This window comes from Notolepis coatsorum (assembly GCF_963971535.1).
Source record: "Notolepis coatsorum genome assembly, chromosome: 14".
NCBI lineage: Eukaryota > Metazoa > Chordata > Actinopteri > Aulopiformes > Paralepididae > Notolepis > Notolepis coatsorum.
The window spans coordinates 78,086,892-78,106,785 of NC_140178.1; the positions used below are offsets into that span (position 1 = coordinate 78,086,892).

General features: G+C 41.7%; 1 protein-coding gene across 3 annotated transcripts; it reads right to left on the minus strand.

Moving 5' to 3' along the window:
* Positions 1–250: 250 nt before the first annotated feature.
* Positions 251–19,456, minus strand: znf207a (zinc finger protein 207, a). Of its 3 annotated transcripts, XM_084328710.1 has the most exons (12): positions 19,362–19,456; positions 18,801–18,927; positions 18,503–18,641; positions 12,155–12,310; positions 8,369–8,444; positions 8,197–8,267; positions 7,068–7,213; positions 6,697–6,795; positions 4,910–5,131; positions 4,253–4,391; positions 900–1,088; positions 251–596 (listed from the first exon to the last, which is right to left on the minus strand). In XM_084328710.1, exons 1-11 carry the CDS (start codon positions 19,400–19,402, stop codon positions 925–927), a joined length of 1,380 nt encoding a protein of 459 aa, XP_084184836.1. In that variant the 5' UTR covers positions 19,403–19,456; the 3' UTR covers positions 251–596; positions 900–924. The 3 variants fall into 3 exon arrangements, with proteins under 3 accessions (XP_084184836.1, XP_084184835.1, XP_084184837.1); XM_084328709.1 differs by having other exon boundaries at positions 251–1,088; XM_084328711.1 differs by lacking the exon at positions 6,697–6,795 and having other exon boundaries at positions 251–1,088.
* Between the last annotated feature and the right edge of the window lie 438 nt (positions 19,457–19,894).

Genomic DNA, 19,894 nt, shown 5'->3' on the forward strand with positions numbered 1-19,894 from the left:
GACAAAAATGTTGACAATTTGATTTAAACCAGAAATTGGCTAAAAAGTAAAAACCACAAATACAACTCGCATGTACTCCCCCCCCCCCCCCCCCCCCCAGATGACCTTCAGGACATGATAATGAAAACACATAAACACCACGGTCATGTAGTAATAAGTACATGACTCAAGTACAAACCTGCTTCGACGTCTCTCCTCCCCCCGCTAATCAAAGAAGAGTCTCGGAAGTTTCCTCACATTTTATTACAGTACAATTTTTTACAACATTACATGAACCAATTCATTTAGCAACCTTATATATATATTTAATATATTTAGGCTTAAGTCATATTTGCCGAATAAGATGTCAAGCAGCATTATGCAATAAAAGAAAAAACAATGTAAAGGAATAAACAGCTTTGAAGCCCTCACCAAACAACGTTGGGGACGCAAAGTCCAACAGCACCTAAGTGTGCTGTGAAGGCCTCACTGCTTTTTTCTTTTAGAAACGATAATGGATTTTACGAAAACTTGCCTTGATAATAAGGTGGGTACTGCTCATGTAACTCCAGCGCCTTCACAACAATACGAACCATATCTACTACACTTCTACACACCTAAATGAAACATGAGAAGGAAAAGAAAGCCACAGAAAACAGGGAGGGGTTTGTAACAACAGTTCATAGTCTCGGTTAAGTACAGTGTAAATATTATAAACGTTGTGTCCCATGCGGTATGTAATGCTGCTATCTCTTTTTCTTTGTTTGTTTGTTTGTTTGTTTGTTTGTTTGTTGTCTTAAGTCAGCGTCTCTTCCTCATAGTGCAGGGTTGAGTGTGCAGTGCGTCGTTTGAACTATGTTACTAATACAGGTTTGCCTACTGTCGGATGAGGACGTGAGAAAAGGGTTGAGTGTCCAAACCTAGAGAAGAAGAGTAGGGAGGGCTTCAGTAACGTCCTCCTGGAGACATGACGGGCGGCCTCATGCCCATGGGAGGCCGCAGGGGGGCTCCCTGGTACCCAGGGGGAACCATTGGGGGGCCCTGCCCGTACGGAGGCATCCCTCCTGGCATATAGCCTGGCATCCCCTGGGGTAGAGCGCTGTACTGGCCTGGGTGAACACATGGGGTTGGATGGTTGGTTTTATAGTAATAACAATGCCAGCTGGAGTGTAGATCATTCAATAGCAAATAAACAATATAGCTTTCATGTACAGTATGTATAGCCCATGTACCTTAGGGTGGTCTTTAAAGTTTGAAGTCGGAAAGTCTAAGCTCTAGCCCCCAGAATTCATTCTGAGTCGAGAAAACCCTCCTGCTGAATTCCTTCCTCAATCTGACAACATTTACCCCTCCCTCAGATACCGTTGAACCTCTGAACCTCTTAAGCCCTAGCCATATATTCTCCCACTTCTACAAGGTCAATTAGCATGTTCTTGGTATCTAGGGACATTTATGGACCTCAGGGAATGTATTCCCAGTGTCAGAAATATTGTCTGTTACTATGTTTGAGTAAATTGTAATGAACCAAAAGGAGAATATAATATTATTTTTCCATCTTTGATGGTGAATAACACCATGCTAACATTGACCAAACGTGAAGAATTGCCACTGACCTCATTCAGCAGCTTCTTGAGATCAAGTGTACAAAAAATATAAGCAAATTAATAAAGGGCAGATGATTTACAGGGGGTTTTGTAGATACAGTACTGAATTTTGCCATCTGGACACATGCCATTTGAAATATGAATAAAGAATATCAGGCCTAGTATAAATTACCTTATTATGGCCAAGTCATAAATCTATGGATCGGGCCAAATCTCCTCTTTCTAATGGCAGAGTTCAATCTGGATTTAGTACCACCAGGCGCCCGTTACAGGACATTCACAGAAAGGTAAAGAAACAATATACATTGTATTTTATGGCAATAATGTTGAGGTTTAAACACAAAAATCACGTCAGAAAGATTATGTGAAAAATGGTTTGACTTCTGCCGGCGGCTGGTGTGAGCTGGGTAGTGTAGTTTTATGGAATTGCAACGTCCATCGAAAGCCCTGGGCCTCCTCTTTCTTAGGACTACAGCGATTTCATGAGTGCTTCTTCTTCTCACGTCTAAAGCCGCCGACAACGGAAGTCGAACTATTATAACGAATTCCAGTGGTTGGAGCTTAAAATAAATGAATTTGAAAATATTGTAATGTACATATTACAATATTGTAATGTACATATGCCATATTACATCACTTAGGCCTATAATGTAAATATCAGTGATGGGCAGTAGCTTGCTACAAGTAGCGAAGCTACATAGCTTAACTACAATTCTCAGTAGCGTGCTGGTAGCTCGCTACTTTTTAACCAGGGTAGCGGTCTCTGTAGCGGAGCTGTTTATAGAACGAAGTAGTAACGTAGCGACGAGAAACGTTACACGCTACTTTCGCAGTCTAGACAGGAAGATCTGCGAGGAGAAAAAAAAACTCCCCGTAAAAAACCCACTATGATTGGTTGGTTTGTTTAGATATGAGTGACGACTCACGATTGGGTATGGTAGGCCAAAATATTACGGGTAGGCCAATCAGAGGCAGGATAGGGCGGGACTCCAGGCCGCAAACCAGGAAGTGAAAATCTAAACGCAGACCACTGAATGAGAATGAATGGATGAATTTACAATAACAGCGCGAAATAATGGCAGAGGGATTTGATGTTTCCACTGATGGCATTGATGAAGATGATGTCAACAACAATAACAACACTGCATCTCCATGGCCCTACCTGGACACGTTTATGAGTTTGACTGAAAAAACGCCTAAAACATATGTGTTTAGGTGTTTATTGTGTCAACCAAAAACGAAGCTGCTCTCGACGTCCCACACGTCCAATACTAACTTGAGAACACATATTCAGGTGAGCTGATGAAAACCCTTACTGTCTTTACATAAACATTGTCAACTGTTCCCAAACAGCACACAAGTCAGTGCACTTTTTATCAACAGCTTTAACTAACAGTCTGTCTGAGATAGGCTAGCTGCTATGAACAATATTATTGATTGATTGATTGAAAAGTGTATTAACAGATTGCAGAATGGGTACAGTACAGTACAGCTCAATACATACAATTGTTAAGGGGATGCAGACCAGAGAAAGACTTTCGTCTTGTTTACATCAGGGTCCCCCATTTTCAATTCATCATAACATATATGACACACACGACATACAGATAGACAGTACTGCTACATCTATACATTTATGACATATCAGATTTGCAAATACAGTACTGTTTGTGATACAAAAAGTGTCCAGAAAAAGAGTGTATATACATTTGACGTAGAAACTGTACATTGGAGGAGGTTGGGTTGGTGGGGTTGGTGGGTGGGGGCTGTACATTGGGGGGGGGGGGGGGGGGGAGACACTGTACACTGTACATTGGGGGGTGGAGAAAAGAAAAAAATAGGGAAAAGATCGTCCTAGACCAGTGGTTCTCAACCTGTGGCCATGGAATGTTTTGTGAGTTACATATCTAGCAGCCAAGGATAGTATTGTTTGTCTAGCAGTGTCAAGCTTGAGTGTTATACTCTGAGTACATACTGTAGTAGTATAGTTCCAATGCCGATTACCCCATGCTGCTTATTTCCGTACTTAAGAATGTATAAATGTTACATAGGATTTCGTTAATGTCTATTTTGTAGACAAATGTTTCTTGCACTTTTTCTTTGGCCAGGTTATTGTCATTTTGTTACTGTGGTTTGAGTTGAAACAGTAGTTTATCCTGTGCTGAAAAGTCTCCATTCCAATAGAGGGAGTATATATTTGTGTTTATTTTATTATTGTTTCACTGCCTTTTATTTATTACGTTTCCACAGTTCTTTCCTCATGTTAAAAGGATGACACAAAAAGCCAGACCGAGGGCTTGTTTCAGTTTTATAATAAACAATCAAACTGAGCTATTTTTTTGCCTGCCTATTTGTTTGGTGTAAACTTGATCACAAAGTAAAAAAAAAAAAAAAAAAATAGTGCCGATGTAGCTAGCTATTTTAGCCATGTTCTTGTAGTGTAGCTTGCTACATTTCTCTGGGGATAGCTTCCATTGTAGTTTAGCTATATTTAATCGAGAGTAACTTGTAGTGTAGCTTGCTACATTTTCCAAGTAGCTTGCCCATCACTGGTAAATATGCACCTAGACAAAGTTCTATACATGTACACAGTATCTGATAATAAAGTGACTGTGGTACAGTGTAGATGAGGAGGCATGTGGTCGGTAACAGAGGCACAGGGTGCATACCGTGCATGGGATGTCTCATGCCAGGCTGCTGAGGGGCCATCATGCCCCCCATGGCAGCCACTGGCGGGGCAGATACAGTGGCCTGCCCTTGTCGGGGAAGATGACGTTGGTACCTGGGCAACTGAGCCCGCAACTCCTCCTAGAGAACAGAGAGAGGGGGGGGGGGGGGGAAGAGAGAGAGAGAGAGAGAGAGAGAGAGAGAGAGAGAGAGAGAGAGAGAGAGAGAGAGAGAGAGAGAGAAAAGAGGGAGAGAGAGAGAGAAAAAGACAAGAAGGAGCAATGAGATACTGAAATCTTACAACAATCAAGGTAACAAAAACAAAACAGCATCATGACAAAAATCTGTGATTTAATTCAGATAACTAGCTTAAACTGAATTTATCTAGCAACATAATAGACATAGAACCAGACATTCAGGAATCCTATTATTAGAAAACAACATTGTTTGTCTAGAGTAGACTATAGTTATCAGTCGCTTACTGTATAGTTATCAGTCACTATACTGTATAGTTATCAGTCACTTACTGTATAGTTATCAGTCACTTACTGTATAGTTATCAGTCACTTACTGTATAGTTATCAGTCACTTACTGTATAGTTATCAGTCACTTACTGTAGAGACTAGAAAGAGAGCACGCTCCAGCGGTGGGTACTCACCAGTGAGATATCCTCATCAGGATGGATCAACTTACTGGTTGCACTGGAGGTGGCGAGGGTGGCAGGCTTACTGGTCACAGTGGAGGGAGGCTTAGAGACAGTGCTGCCACCACCAGCGTTGGGACTCGCCACAGAGGCCGTGGCCTGTGTGTAGGCTGGGAATGTGGGCTTGGAGGGGTCAGAGGAGGGGGAAGGGACAGGGTGTGACACTGTCGGCTGGCTCTGTGGAAAGAGAATGTATAAAGAGACAGTTCTATTTTACAAGGGATCAAAACCAATAACACAGGGTGCTCCCATGACGTTAGCGAGTGATACGATGTGCCATCGCAACTTAATAAAGTGTGACCACATACACACACACACCTTTAAGCCTGCAAAAAAGTAAAATGGGACAAAGCATGCTGCATCACACTGCCCTAAAAAGATTAAGGAAAAAGTAGCCCTGTATACAAATCTGCATGCGAACCCCAGTCTGTTTAACAAAACTGTTGGCGTGGTTAAAAAAGTGTCTAAGCTCATTGCTGGAGGGGAGATTCAAAAGGATCTTCTGTTCATTTCAAGAAGCCCATCCGTTTTGTCACAATCTGGAATTAATTTCATTCCATCCACAAAACACACATGCACCAGTGTTTTGGCTTGTGGGAGAAATTATTAGTATTTGTTACAGAGTGGACTTTGTGTCAATTTCTTCAGGGGCACTTGCAGATTTATTTTGCACATAATCTCACACAAACATAAAAAAAAAACTCTAAACCGCTTTGCACACATTAATTTAGTTAGACAGTTATTGAGAGTAAATTAGTTTGAAACGTATGCCTCACATTCACCCATTCACACACAGCGAAGGCAACCATGCAAGGCACCATTCGACACGCTTCTGGGAGGAGCAGGAATCAGGAACCTTCCTTCTGTGCCACTGTCGCCCCCATTTAACACTGTTACAGCTCAATGACATGTTGTAGATGACAAATAGCAATACCTTGTCTAATAGGGACTGCTACCTTATCATTTCATTGAGCTGTAATTAACACAATGATCCAATGTCCCTGATCACATCACTGGCAGCCATATTCAAACTCATTCACTCTCAATAACTGTCAAACTAAATGTTTTAGTTTTTGGATGTGTGTGTGAGATCATGTGCAAAATAAATCAGCATTGTTTTTTGGTGTAAGTGCCCCTTTAAGTCCTTCTATATAATTATATATGTTATGAAACAGTTAAGAAGCAGTTTGAAAGGTGCCATGTGAGACTCTTCACATAAAATACTTATACTATACTTATACTAAAACATTGACCACTAGCATTACTAGCAAATTCTAATAATTTCAACTTCCAATATCTCAAAACAAAAACACCAATACAATAACTTTTTGAATAGAGTGAAATGACTCCAAATTATACCAAATCAGACAGCCTTCTTATGGGTGGTGTAAATGTTTTTTTCTTCTTTTTTTTAATGCAGATTTGTAGGCAGAGTGAAAAAAAGAATAGCAAGCAATGGCATGTAGCATTCAATCGCAGAACTCCTAACGGATTATAAAAACATGACATAATTAATCTGTCACCTGCACACAAGGTTTTAGTAAAGCTATGTTCAACTTCTCTTGAAAGTGTCTGAACAAATAAGTTATTATTATTAAAGTCAAAATTGCAAAAACAAATATATATATATAATATATATATTTAATCTGCCTTCTTATCTAAAAGCAAACTATGCCTAAATTCAGTTGGTTGCATGCCAATTGTACAGGCTGTCAGAGAGTGGCAGGCAGACAGCTGCATACTTGTGGCGTGCTGCTAGGGAACAGAGCTTTAGAGGAGGCGGACTGAGAGGCTGCATTCGATGAGCCACTTGTACTTGTGCTCGCAACCCGACTCCCCATCTGCAGCACAGGAAGAGAGTAAAGAATAGGAACAGTCACATAGTCTGCAGGAAGTCTTCCAGTGGTCACTGATGATGGTACAGTCTAATCAATACTTGTGCCCCTCATCTATATCAGTCTATCTATGTGAGGGGGGGTACTATAAGATTGATTGTGTTGGAACAAAGTAATGCTTTTGTCTTCTGGTCGGAGACTTGTTCAGTCTCAGAATGCTGGTGGTTAAGGGGGAGATGGAGACGGGGGTTATGTGTACAGCGTGACTGTGGACTCACCTGGCCGGCGCTGGGGAACAGAGGCTTGGTGATGGCAGGTTGGGCTGAGGGGGCCGTGGCTGTAGGCATGGCAGGTCTGGGCAGCAGCGTGGGGCCCTGGGCCATGTGTGCCATGCCTGGACGGTGGCCCACTGGAGGAGGCATACCTGACAGACGGATAGGACAGATTCGCTAGGTTAGATCTAGATTTTGTGACTTGTTGCACCTCAACCACCGCAGCAGGCTTCTGCAGAGTTTGAGATAAGATTAGATGGGAATCTAAAACTACAAATTGCTTAGTAGAATTAACTACTGTAATACACAGATTTTTTCTCTCCACAAAATCCGGCCCAGAAAATGAAGAAAACATAAAGTCTACTATTGACATCATAACAAATTACCTTGTTAAAAATACACCTGACATTGTAGTGTGACAGAAATTACATGCATCTCTGATTACAAATTTACACCATGGTTCTAAAGCAGAGATTGTTTTCCTTTCATTTTCTCTGATCACAGAAAAAGCTGTAATTATATCTCCTCTGTAATAGAATAGAAGTACTTTATTGATCCCGAGGGAAATTCAGCAATACAGATTGCTCACAATAAACATTTAGGTAGTCAAAAATCACAAATAAAATGTAAATAAATAAAGTGAATAAAAAATACAAGAAAGAGTAATAACCAATCAACTTATATTATATGAGCCTTACATTTGCATGCGTGTGTGAGTGAGTGAGTGAGTGAGTGAGTGAGTGAGTGAGTGAGTGAGTGAGTGAGTGAGTGAGTGAGTGAGTGAGTGAGTGAGTGAGTGAGTGAGTGAGTGAGTGAGTGAGAGAGAGAGAGAGAGAGAGAGAGGAAAGGGAGGGAGAGCGAGAGAGAAGCATGTCTGCTGGACAGCTCAATCTCACTTTCTCTCATTTATTGTGTGTATTATTGACCATATTCTCACGGTGGCCATTTTGCCCTTATGCTCAGGTTGAGATTCCTTTCCACCCTGTTTTCACCCAACCCCAGAGCATGGAATAAGTGCAAAATGGCCACCATGTGAATATGGCCAATATAAACAAACAAAAAAGAATTCCTATACTGTAGTGTTTACTGGACACAGTGTTCTCTCATATTACCATATGAATATGATATATAGTACCTGGTAGCATGCCTGGCATCATTGGGGGCATTCCTGGAGCTGGTGGCATCATCGCACCCATTGGCATCATGCTGAGTATATGAGGGAAAGAAGAGAAAATATGCATAAAATAATGGAGATGCTGGGTGGTGAGGTGACCGGATTGGCGGTGAGAAACATTCCGAGGCCTTACCCTGGTGGCACGCAAGGCATCATTGGAGGCATTCCTGCCATCATAGGTGGCACACCAGGCATCATTGGAGGCATTCCTGGGCATAGATAAAAGATTTTCATGAGATGAACAAAAGAATGAAAAAGGGAAAAAACAACAACCTTGGAGTCAGTCAGAAAAAGACAAGCAACCAAATATATATTTTTTTTACATAACATACTTCATAATTCTCATCATAATTCCTTAACACTTTCAGTGCCAGCAGGGGACGCACGATTTAGTTCTTGAATGCCCACCATCCACTTCAATGTTAGCGTTAATAACGCCTAATCTATGTTTTAAATTATGGCTATGTGTCTAATCTGCCCGTCGCTTATCAATGACTCGTTTTCCAGTCAACATTGTCGAAGCGGATTGTTTTTTTATCAGTTCATTTTCGTTTTATAGCATTTTGAAAAGCCCTTGTTTTTAAGGAAAATAAAAATGATAAGACGTTTACTGGAATATTCTAGAATACACAAAAACGTTGTAATTTTTCAGCCTATTTATGAATCGTTTTCAAATAAACGCTAGATTATCGATAGTATATTATGTGTACGTATGCACGCTGAAAATCGATTATCTGAGTTCCTCATCAGCGATCGCGCGCGCGCGCACACACACACACACACACACACACACACACACGCGCACACACACTCACATAGGGGACACGTTGATATCTCAGCGAATACAACTCTGATTATCCCAAGACTGGTAAAATAGATTCCTTACCTCAGATCAGATGTTCTCCAAAAAGATCATTCCAATTCCTGGTCGCCATTCCAAAAATCGATCACTACTGTCTACTATCGATTGGCCTCTGTGAATATAAATTCCAGGCTGATTCCCGTCCCGCGATGACTTCCATGTTGAGCAGACAGCTTGCCAGCTCAGGGAGCCAGCTGGCTCCGCCTCTACATATCAACTGATCCCAGGTCAGTCTAAGCGACTGACGTGCAGTTACTCAGGGATAGACGATAGGGGGCGCTTTTTTCCATTCTGAGCTGCTGGAGGAGCTGCTGTACCAACGGGAGACTCGGTTGATGAAATATGAAATCAGATCGCTAATAAAAAAATTAAACGCTAATACACGTCGTGGGCATTCTGGCATTGGGCTGATAAAACGTCATATGACGTGATGGGCACTGAAAGTGTTAACGCTCACAACTCTTGCTGGTCATTACATTCGGTATAAAGGCCATTTCAGATACAAGGTGCTAGCTGTGAAATTTGCTATGACTAATAAACTCATGACACCAGACATTTTACAAAATTATGCTAAATATCTGTAGAGCGGCTACATTGATCCGCTATGTCTGTCCGTCTAAGTCCGCTATCGTTGTGTAACGTGTCATGTTGCCTCTAGTCTAGCCTCTTTCTCTCCTTCACGTAAGGTTAAAACTAAGTGAAAGTGAAACCTAAAAACCTGCACGCTCAGTTCATAATATCTGATTTACATGCTTGATAACACGTTTAGCACCCTTGGTCGTGCTGCTCACACAGTAAAGGAAAGAGGGATAATAACATGGTTTACGAAGTACTTAGAAAGAACTGAAGGGAGCGGGTAATGTGTCCGAGCCGCTCCAAAGAATATATGGTGTGCGTGCGCCCTGCTAGCAGTCAGTGACAGAGCCGCTCCGTTGGTAATGTACTCGTGGATGCCTGAACACAGAGTAACACCAGTATCACAGACCGTGGCAAGCCTAGCGCTAGCATGCATTTGATGCAGATTTGCTTTAGCACCCCACACCACACGTGACCAACGAATGCACTAATTAAAATGTTTTAACAATTTCATTCAATGTCATTTGCAGTGTTTGTGTAGTGCTTTTATTAATTTTCGGACATCACAGTGACTATACATGTAAAACAGTGGTCACCAACCCGTCGATCTTCATCGATCTTTTAGATCTTTCCCTGAGAGTCCACATTACAGTTCTACTTTTGTTTTGATGTGAAAAGTGATGCTGCATAAGATGACTGCACTTAGGACTGACTGAGAAAGTACACATTACAGTTATACTTTATAAAATGCTAATTGTAAATATGTTTGTCAATGTTAATAATATGAGAGTCCACATTACAGTTCTACTTTTGTTTTGATGTGAAAAGTGATGCTGCATAAGATGACTGCACTTAGCACTGACTGAGAAAGTACATACCGGTATTACAGTTCTACTTTGACAAACATATTTACAATTAGCATTTTATAATGTTAATAATATGAGAGTCCACATTACAGTTCTACTTTTGTTTTGATGTGAAAAGTGATGCTGCATAAGATGACTGCACTTAGGACTGACTGAGAAAGTACACATTACAGTTCTACTTTATAAAATGCTAATTGTAAATATGTTTGGCAATGTTAATAATATGAGAAAGTCCACATTACAGTTCTACTTTTGTTTTGATGTGAAAAGTGATGCTGCATAAGATGACTGCACTTAGCACTGACTGAGAAAGTACATATTACAGTTCTACTTTGACGTTTTAATGTTGGACCAAAGCATTGCATGTAATTAGAATACAGGCAAATAAGTAATTTAGTTTAAAGTACAATCTTGGCTGTCTTTTTCTCTCAACGCTTCAATAGGTAGATCTTGCCTTCACCAAAAAAAAGTGATCTTGGGCTTAAAAAGGTTGGTGACCACTGATGTAAAACGTAATTGTTAATGATAAATATTTTTGTATTTATTATCATTATAATTATTTAATTCCGAGGATGTCTGTAAAATCGACATTATTATAGCAATTGCCATGATTTCTCCCAAAAGAACATGGGCGTGCACCAGTCAGTCCGATGACTGCCTATTCAAAGTTCGTAAATCCAAATCCAAGGTTGGAAAGTCAATAAGCATCATGAATATAGGGCGGCTAGGTGGTGTAGTGGGCAAGGCGCTCGCCATCACCGCTGGAGACGCTGGGTTCGAATCCAGCTCTCGGCGTTGCTATCAGCTTGACTGGTCGTTCATACTAACACAATTGGCAGTGTTAGGGGTGGGAAAGCTGATGGGTGGGTCCTGGGCGTTGTGGACAGCGACCCCTACAGTTCGGTCTGGGCGCCTGCACAGCGAGGGTAGGATCTGGAGGGAGGTAGTGTGACCTTCCACACGTTACACTCTCCCGGTGAGAATCTGCGCTGCCAGGCTGGCTGCCGGCTGGCTGCACATGCGTCAGAGGAAAGCATGCGACAGTCTCCGGCCTCCCGGACCAACAGTAGGGGGGAGTGCGCAACAACCAGGAAGGGGGTTGGGAATTGGCATAACGACTAACAGTGGGATGGGAGAAAAATCGGAAAAAAGGAGGGGGGAAAAGATAATAAAAAAAAAAAAAGCATCATGAATATTCACGCTGAATAATCATCAGCGGGGTGGCCATGCAGCACATAGCACGGTGGAATGTTGAAAATCTCCTGCTGTGTGGGTTCGCTCATTCATAACAATGGAAGCGATAACATTCTATCGATCGCCTGGCAAAAATCGCTTTAGGGACAATCGACAGCCTTAGTGCTGCTGCCCCCCTACATCTTTCTATCGGTACACACAGCGAGATGTGTGGTGTCCACACCAAGGTCACCTGGACATAACCCTATACATAACATAGGAAATGTAAATCCCAGGCCGTATTTTTTAGGCAATTTTCTTTGTTATTCTTATTCGTGACTTTGTTTTGTCTACCTAAATATTTCCCTCTGGATGATTAAAGTATTTCTATTCTATTCTATTTATCGTAGGCTTATTCTGATTATGACGCAGGTTGTGTCACCTGAGTAGCTGCCTGGGGGCATGCCAGGCTGAGTCATGGGGGGGATGAAACCCGCCTGGGGCTGAGCGGCGGCAGGCTGCTGGAAGGAGGGACCAGGCTCATCGTCATCATCATACTCATCCGAGTCGTCCTGGTTCTGCTTCTTCTTCTGAGAGTCTGTGGCGGAGAAAAGGGAGAAGACGACCATTCTGAAACGTTGTATTATGAAATAAGACGGGTGAGTGTGAGTCACTAAACTCTCTTTTTTGCATGATTGATTCATTTCCTGATAATGTATGACGGTGACCCCTCCTCATCCCGACTAGACTGCTGTTGTCCTGTGTTCGCGCGTGACTTTCGAATTATTGTAAACACAACATAGTACTGTGATTATTCTGATATATATAACATTCTGATATATATTTTTCATGTGAAATAAAAAATTTATTAATTAAAAACAAATTGAAAAATTTAAATATATTTAAAGCGGAGGTTCTAACCCATTAACACTTTGATCGCCAGGCTTAAATTCAGAATAAACCATCCCACGATAGCTCTATTTGTCTATGGGGATGTTTACCTTCTTTGCAGGGCTATAACTTTTTAAATTGTATTGCTAAATTGACATTACTATGGCCCATTCAACGTCCTATATCTATTGTTCAGGGTGTAGCAACGTTATACTTTTTCATTCACATATTCATACTAAAATACGGTCTAAAGTATAAGTATGTTTTTATCGTTTTCTGCAGCTTTCTCCAGAACGTGATTTATAGCCCCAAATGCATTATATTGATGATGAAATACAGTTTGATAGGAATCTGCGCGAGATAAAAAATTTCAAATGGACGTGCTTCTAGAAGTTACTACTGATCATCTGATGTTGACCGGATGGGGGGGGGGGGTCGTTTATAATTCCGTGGCCAACGTTAGATGATTCATCTAGTGTGGGTGATATGATCATTAGAGCAGTTAGTATTAAACACGTTAAAAAATAACGCTGAATCTTACCGTAGCTTCCTCATAGCGTTGGGCGATGAGCGTGGAACAGAAATATTCCTATTATGGGATGTAGAAATATGCTATCCATTTCCAGGTTGTATAATAGTATATACGTCCAAATCATGTTTATCGAGTTATTGGTAACGGATTGCTATCCGTTGTGTCTAGCTCAAGTCCTGGGACTATTACCGAGTGATCAGACCGAATTGAAATGAGCACCAGCTTCCATTTCCTGTTTCCGCTCTGGGCGATCCGCCGATCGGCCACCAGATGGCGCTCTTGAAACGCTGGAGAGTTGAGAGGGGCTCAACAGCAGATCTCAAGTCTCCGGGGGAGAAATATGATTTCGATCACAGATTTTTGAAATATTGATATCAAAGACGTGGTACGGCGTCTTTGGCAGAATGAGCATGGCGGGGAAAGACGTCCTATGGCGTTTTTGGCGATTAAAGTGTTAATTAAGATTCTAATGCCAACGTAATGAACGAAGGTCCGAACGTTCGGGGTCAGCCCTAATAGAAATAGTCAATTATTATTTACTAGGGGTGGGAAATCATACAGCAATATTTTGCGTGATGTTATATCGATACAGTGACACCTAGTATAGATATAAAAATATATGTATAATAATATATATAATATATGTAAAAAAATATATATATATTATAAATTGCTTGATATTACAATATGAGGACTGTCTATTAATCAGAGTTTCCAACGCCAGGGTTGATTGATTGATTGAATTGATTGATTGAAAACTTTATTAACAGATTGCAGAATGGGTACAATACAGTACAGCTCAATACACACAATTGTTAAGGGGATGCAGACCAGAGAAAGACTTTCGTCTCGTTTACATCAGGGTCCCACATTTTCAATTCATCAGGACATATATGACATACATGACATACAGATAGTCAGTACTGCTACCAGCGTTTCCGTTAGCCGGTAATTACCGGTATTTGACCGGCAAAATCTGTTGAAGTCCGACATATTTAATCTCTCCGGTCTTAATGTCCGGTGAAAATAATTCCCTGAGTCTAAGCACAATTTGATTTTTTGAATTGTATTAAAATAGGCTAAATTAAATAGCCTATGCGATGAACGAAACAATCATTACATTTGTTTCATCGTTGCTTCTAATAATGACAACGACGTTGTCAGCGAGAGCTTAGTGCTGGGTGTGCGAACTTTTGTGAAGCTGCAGAGCCGGAGCAGCAGCAGCACAATGCAGTACTCCAGCAGTACTCCAATTCAGCCATTTTCAATTCAATGTTGGGTGGGGGGCGCTGCTGTGCGGTCCCCAGAAAAGAGCCAATAACAGCTGAATCTGCTGCTCTGCATCGACATACTCTCGCAAATAAGTCATTGGGAGGTGGAGAGAGAGAGTCGTTTCGGAAACCCACGATAATGTTGCCGTCTCTCTCTGCCAAATTTCTCAGTTCTTCGCTTGATATAATTAATACAAATGTCCAATATAACGGAATTCGTTACCTATTTGATTTAAAGTCGGCAACAGCACAAGTCTCGGGACTTATTTTATTTGGAATATAATGACTTTATACGCAAAAGTAGCCTAGTTTTAAGTAAAAATATTATAAATCTACATGCCTTGATGATGTCATTCTTTTGTTTGGTTGTCATTCTTTTGCCTATCAATTGTTTTTAAGCTCAATAAACTCTGACCGGAATTTCTCTCATTTGACCGGTAGATTTCACTGAGGCCGGCAACAATTTTTTCTAACGGAAACCCTGACTGCTACATCTATACATTTATGACATACCAGATTTGCAAATACAGTACTGTTTGTGATACAGAAGGAGTCAGGAAAAGGGAGTATATACATTTGACGTAGAAACTGTACATTGGAGGAGGTTGGGTGGGGTTGTGTGGGGGGGGGTTGGGTACATTGGGATATTGACAACCATACTGGGTAATTTACATTGGAGGTGGTTGGGGGGGGGGGGGGGGAACACTGTATAAACAAGCAAAACTGTACATTGAGGGGGGGTGAGACACTGTACAAACAAGCAAAATTGTACATTGGACTATTGACAAAACCATACTAGGTAAATGACTGTACATTGGAGGGGGTTGGGTTAGGACATTTACAGGGGCCAGTTTTGAATTGCAGTCTCCCGTAGGTGTCCCTTGAGAGTGGTTTTTGAAAGTGGGTAGTGATCCACATTCCTTTACAGCTTTGGGTAGGGCGTTCCACATTGATGTGGCATAATTGCGAAACGTGTTTAGTCCCTTATTTGAGCCGAATCTGGGTTTAACATGATTTGTGGAGCTCCCTCTGGTGTTGTGATCGTGGTATTCACTGACCTTTGGGAAGTATTTTGACATGTACATGGGTACCTTGGTCGTGTAGTGTATCTTGTAGACCAGGCCCATTGCAAGTTGCTGTACTCTGTCATCTACTCTAAGCCATCCTAGGTTGTCAAAGTGGGCAGGGGTGAGGTGGGTTCTAGGAGTAAGGTCAAGCAGTAGTCTGACCAGTTTGTTTTGAGATGTTTGTAATTTTGTTTTTAGCGCCTTTGAGGTGCTTTGGTACCATAAGGTGCAAGCATAGTCGTAGTACCCTTGAATGAGTGCTCCTGCCAGAGTCTTCAGGGTATTCTTGTTTACCAGAGAGGAGATCCGGTACAAGAATCGAGTTCGTTGGTTGACTTTTTTTATTACATTGGATGCCATTTTGTCACAGGAGAGATTAGCCTCTAGGATGGAACCCAGGTAGGTAATTTCATCTTTCCTTGTGACAATATTGTCACCCACTGTAACTGAGAAGCCGTCGGTCTTGCTGAGTTTGTTATTTGAACCGAAGAGAATGGACTCTGTTTTGCCCATGTGTAATGATAGTTTGTTATCAGCGAGCCATATGCAGATTTTGCCTAGTTCCGAGCTGAGGGTTTTTTCAACCTGTAACCAGTGGCGAATCCTTGTGGAAGCCAACGGAAGCCATGCCTCCCTATACATTTCATATCAAATTATGAAATATGAAATATGAAAAAAAAAAAAAATTAAAATATAATTTTTTTTTAATATAGTTTACATTCATTTTCATCTGTGCATCTGTGTTTTTTTTTTTAATGTCTCCCTCTTCTCCTTCTCACTCCCTCTAACACACTGTCAGACTGTGCTCACTACTGCAGCTAGTATAGGAGAGAAGCAGTGGGTAGGTCTCTTTCTCCAGGCTTCCAGCATTATAGAGTGAGTCCAAACTCCAAATCCGATCCTAGCCAATCAGATTCGAGCTGACTGCCACTGGGCCACACCCTAAAAGTTTAAAACGGAGCTGGGAGGAAGACGTTCAGCATAATATTCCACCTGGAGGCGGGGCAGGTGCCATATTTTCCCCTCTGCACTCTGAACATTGTATTAACCCGTAACTGTTCCCACGGGCCGAATATTGCCCCGATCCTCGCGAGATTAAATCCACGGGGACCTCTCGGCGTGCCGAAGCTTTTCCTAAATCACTTCCATCATCGAAAACGAGGGGAAAAGGTCGGCTCGCGACCCTGAAAATGTCGCGTGATTTTAAAAACGCTGTATTAAGTGAGCCTATTATGGGATCCACGCGAGCTTTCTATCGTGGAAACATCTGGGCGTCCCGCAACTTTTACTGATTCACATGTAGCCCCTAAAATGCTTAGAAAAGGAAAACAGAAAGCGTGGAATAAACTCGCCGAAACGGAAAAGTGTCCCACGGGCGCGCCGTGATTCCGATCCGCGTGAAAATATTCACGGCCATAGAGGAGACCGTGGGACACCTTTTTGCAACCGAATATGTGTCTCGAATTTGCTCCCACGCGGCGCGCAAAATCGCGCAAGGAAAAATCGGACCAAAAATTAACCAATGCTCCAGCAGTATTAATGACCCTGATGTAAACAAGACAAACGTCTTTCTCTGGTCTGCATCCCCTTATACAATTGTGTGTGAATGAATGAATGAATGAAAACTTTATTAACAGATTGCAGAATGGGTACAGTACAGTACAGCTCAATACATACAATTGTTAAGGGGATGCAGACCAGAGAAAGACTTTTGTCTTGTTTACATCAGGGTCCCCCATTTTCAATTCATCGTAAATGTGTATTGAGCCGTACTGTATTGTACCCATTCTGCAATCTGTTAAATAAATAAAAATAACGTTTGACTGGCCGCCGAGCCATACTGTAGTGTACATGGTGACTGCTTGACTTATAAAAAAAAAAAAAAAAAAAAAAAAAAAAAAATATTAATAAAAATATTGAATAATTTTTTTTTTAATAATTTTTTTTTGGCTTCCCCTGTTATTTTACCCACGCGACGCCACTGCCTGTAACTTGTTCTTGTCAGAGACCAGCAGGGCTGAGTCGTCCGCAAACAGGAACAAGTTGCAGTCACAAGCTGACGACATGTCATTATAGGGTCTATATGACAGGCATTGTACTCTTTTTTTTTTTATTTTATTGGTCTTTTTCCCCCTCCATTTTCCTCCGATTTTCTCCCATCCCAATGTTAGTCGTATGCCAATTCCCAGTCCCTTCCTGGTCGCTGCGCACTTACCCCCCACAGTCAGATCATCTGGGAGAGTGGAGGCTACCACGTGCTTCCTCCGACACACGTCCAGCCAATCACCGCTTCTTTTCACCTGGCAGCGCGGATTCTCATTGAGAGGGCGTAGCGTGTGGGAGGACCACACTATCCCCCTCAAGTCCAATCCGCACTTAGCAGGCGCCCCGACCGAACTGTAGGAGTCGCTGTTTACAACGACCCGGACCCACCCCGCCAGCTTCTCCCACCCTCTAATACAGCCAATTGTATTAGTGCAGACGGCCAGCCAAGCTGGTGACAACCCCGGAGCTGTGAGCTGGATTCGAACAGGCGAATCCAGCTCACAGCTCCGGGGCTGGTGACGAACGCAATCTCCGCTCGGCCACCTAACCGCCTTAGGCATTGTACTCTTAAACAGTACTGTATATTTGTAGATCTGGTATGTCATAAATGTCTGGATGTAAGTTGTAACAGTACTGTCTATCTGTATGTCATATATGTTATGATGAATTGAAAATGGGACCCTGATGTAAACAAGACGAAAGTCTTTCTTTGGTCTGCATCCCCTTAACAATTGTGTGTATTGAGCTGTACTGTATTGTACCCATTCTGCAATCTGTTAATACAATTAAATCAATCAATCAGTCAGTGGTGGAGTTGCGTCAAAAACCACTCAAGTTCAGTTGAAACGGTGAGTAATTGATTACTCACAGTACACCTATCCTTATTATTTACGTTGCCATTATGATTTGCTTGTTTTGATTTGCTTGTAAGAACAAGCACACATCAAGTCATCATTACCATATTCTCAACCCAGCAATACTACCTTGGGTTTTCTGTTCCAACACTCTTCTCCTCTCCTCCATGTCTTTCTCTGGAATTCCCTCCATGCCATAGATTTCCAGTTCGATGTCCGTTCTCCCTGGTATTGCATTGGGAACCCCGTCAATGGTTTCTTTGTGTACCTGAGAAATTATTGATTGTTGTAAATAAAACAAGGTGGTCAATGGCTACAGACCAAGCCCAGGCATAGGTCAACACCAAGCCCATAATTATCAGAAGGAACACGGAAGACAAATTAGTCTTTTAACAAGCCCAGTGTTGAGTGGGTTTGATTTCCTTACCTGCATACAGTGGATTGCTAGCCCCGGTCCAGTGTACAGTTTCTTATGACAGATGTGACATTTGAAGTGTTTGGCCTTCTGATGTTGAATGAGAATCTTTTCATCATCAAAATCTCTGTTACAATACCTGTGTCCCCTGTTGAGGAAATTGATGATTTTTTATGTTCATGTGCCTTTCCTAAATAAAACTAGAGTAACGTTGGAATACTATACAATATACTTTAAAAACGGCACACATGAGGAATAGGCAAAGATGCTTTCTTGTGAATTCTTCTAGACAAAAAAAAGCCACACATCAATCACGTCTTTATTTATATTGCCTTGATTGTCAGTCATACTTACACCCATAGTAATAGCAAACACTAGCAACGAGCAGCAGAACCTGTGCCAACAGTGACGTCCCCCTGCCAGCCAGTCTGCTCGAGACTAGAGACTGACAAGCTAACCGTTAGCTGACTACATGAGAGCCGTTACCTAACGTTAAGATTATTTTACCTTACAGAGACACGGGCCTTGTGAACATGTATGCCTGCTTACTATCAATGAGTCAGAAAAGGATACCAGCACCAAGGTTTCATCTGCTTTTTCTTCTTTCTCCCCATGTTTTGTCCGGTATTGTTGACGACTAGCGTGACTTCAGCTTGAAACAGAAACAGCCCGAATCGGAAGATGGCGTCAGATCTTCTTCTTCTTCTTCAATGGGTTTAATGTCAGATCGCGACCACAAAAGGCGCATACCGCCACCTACTGTACAATCCATTTGACAATGTCTTCTTCTTCTTCTTCTTTGGAATTAATGTCGGGTCGTTGAATGAATGAATGAAAACTTTATTTAACAGATTGCAGAATGGGTACAATACAGTACGGCTCAATACATACAATTGTTAAGGGGATGCAGACCTGAGAAAGACGTTTGTCTTGTTTCCATCAGGGTCCCCCATTTTCAATTCATATAGACATTTATGACATACACAACATACATGACATGTATGGCATAGGGACATATAGGTATTTAGTACTGATACATTTGTGACATAAACGGTATTCAAATATACAGTACTGTTACCCCTAGATCCTGACAGAGTATATATGAT

Bases quoted from the DNA above. Each gene is read 5' to 3' on its own strand.
- znf207a (XM_084328710.1), bottom strand. From the start codon at position 19,402: ATGGGGAGAAAGAAGAAAAAGCAGATGAAACCTTGGTGCTG. The intron at 8,445-12,154 runs GTGACACAACCT...ATCTATGCCCAG, and splicing joins GCCCCCAGGCAGCTACTCAG to GAATGCCTCCAATGATGCCT. The intron at 7,214-8,196 runs GTACTATATATC...TCCGTCTGTCAG, and splicing joins GATGCCAGGCATGCTACCAG to GTATGCCTCCTCCAGTGGGC.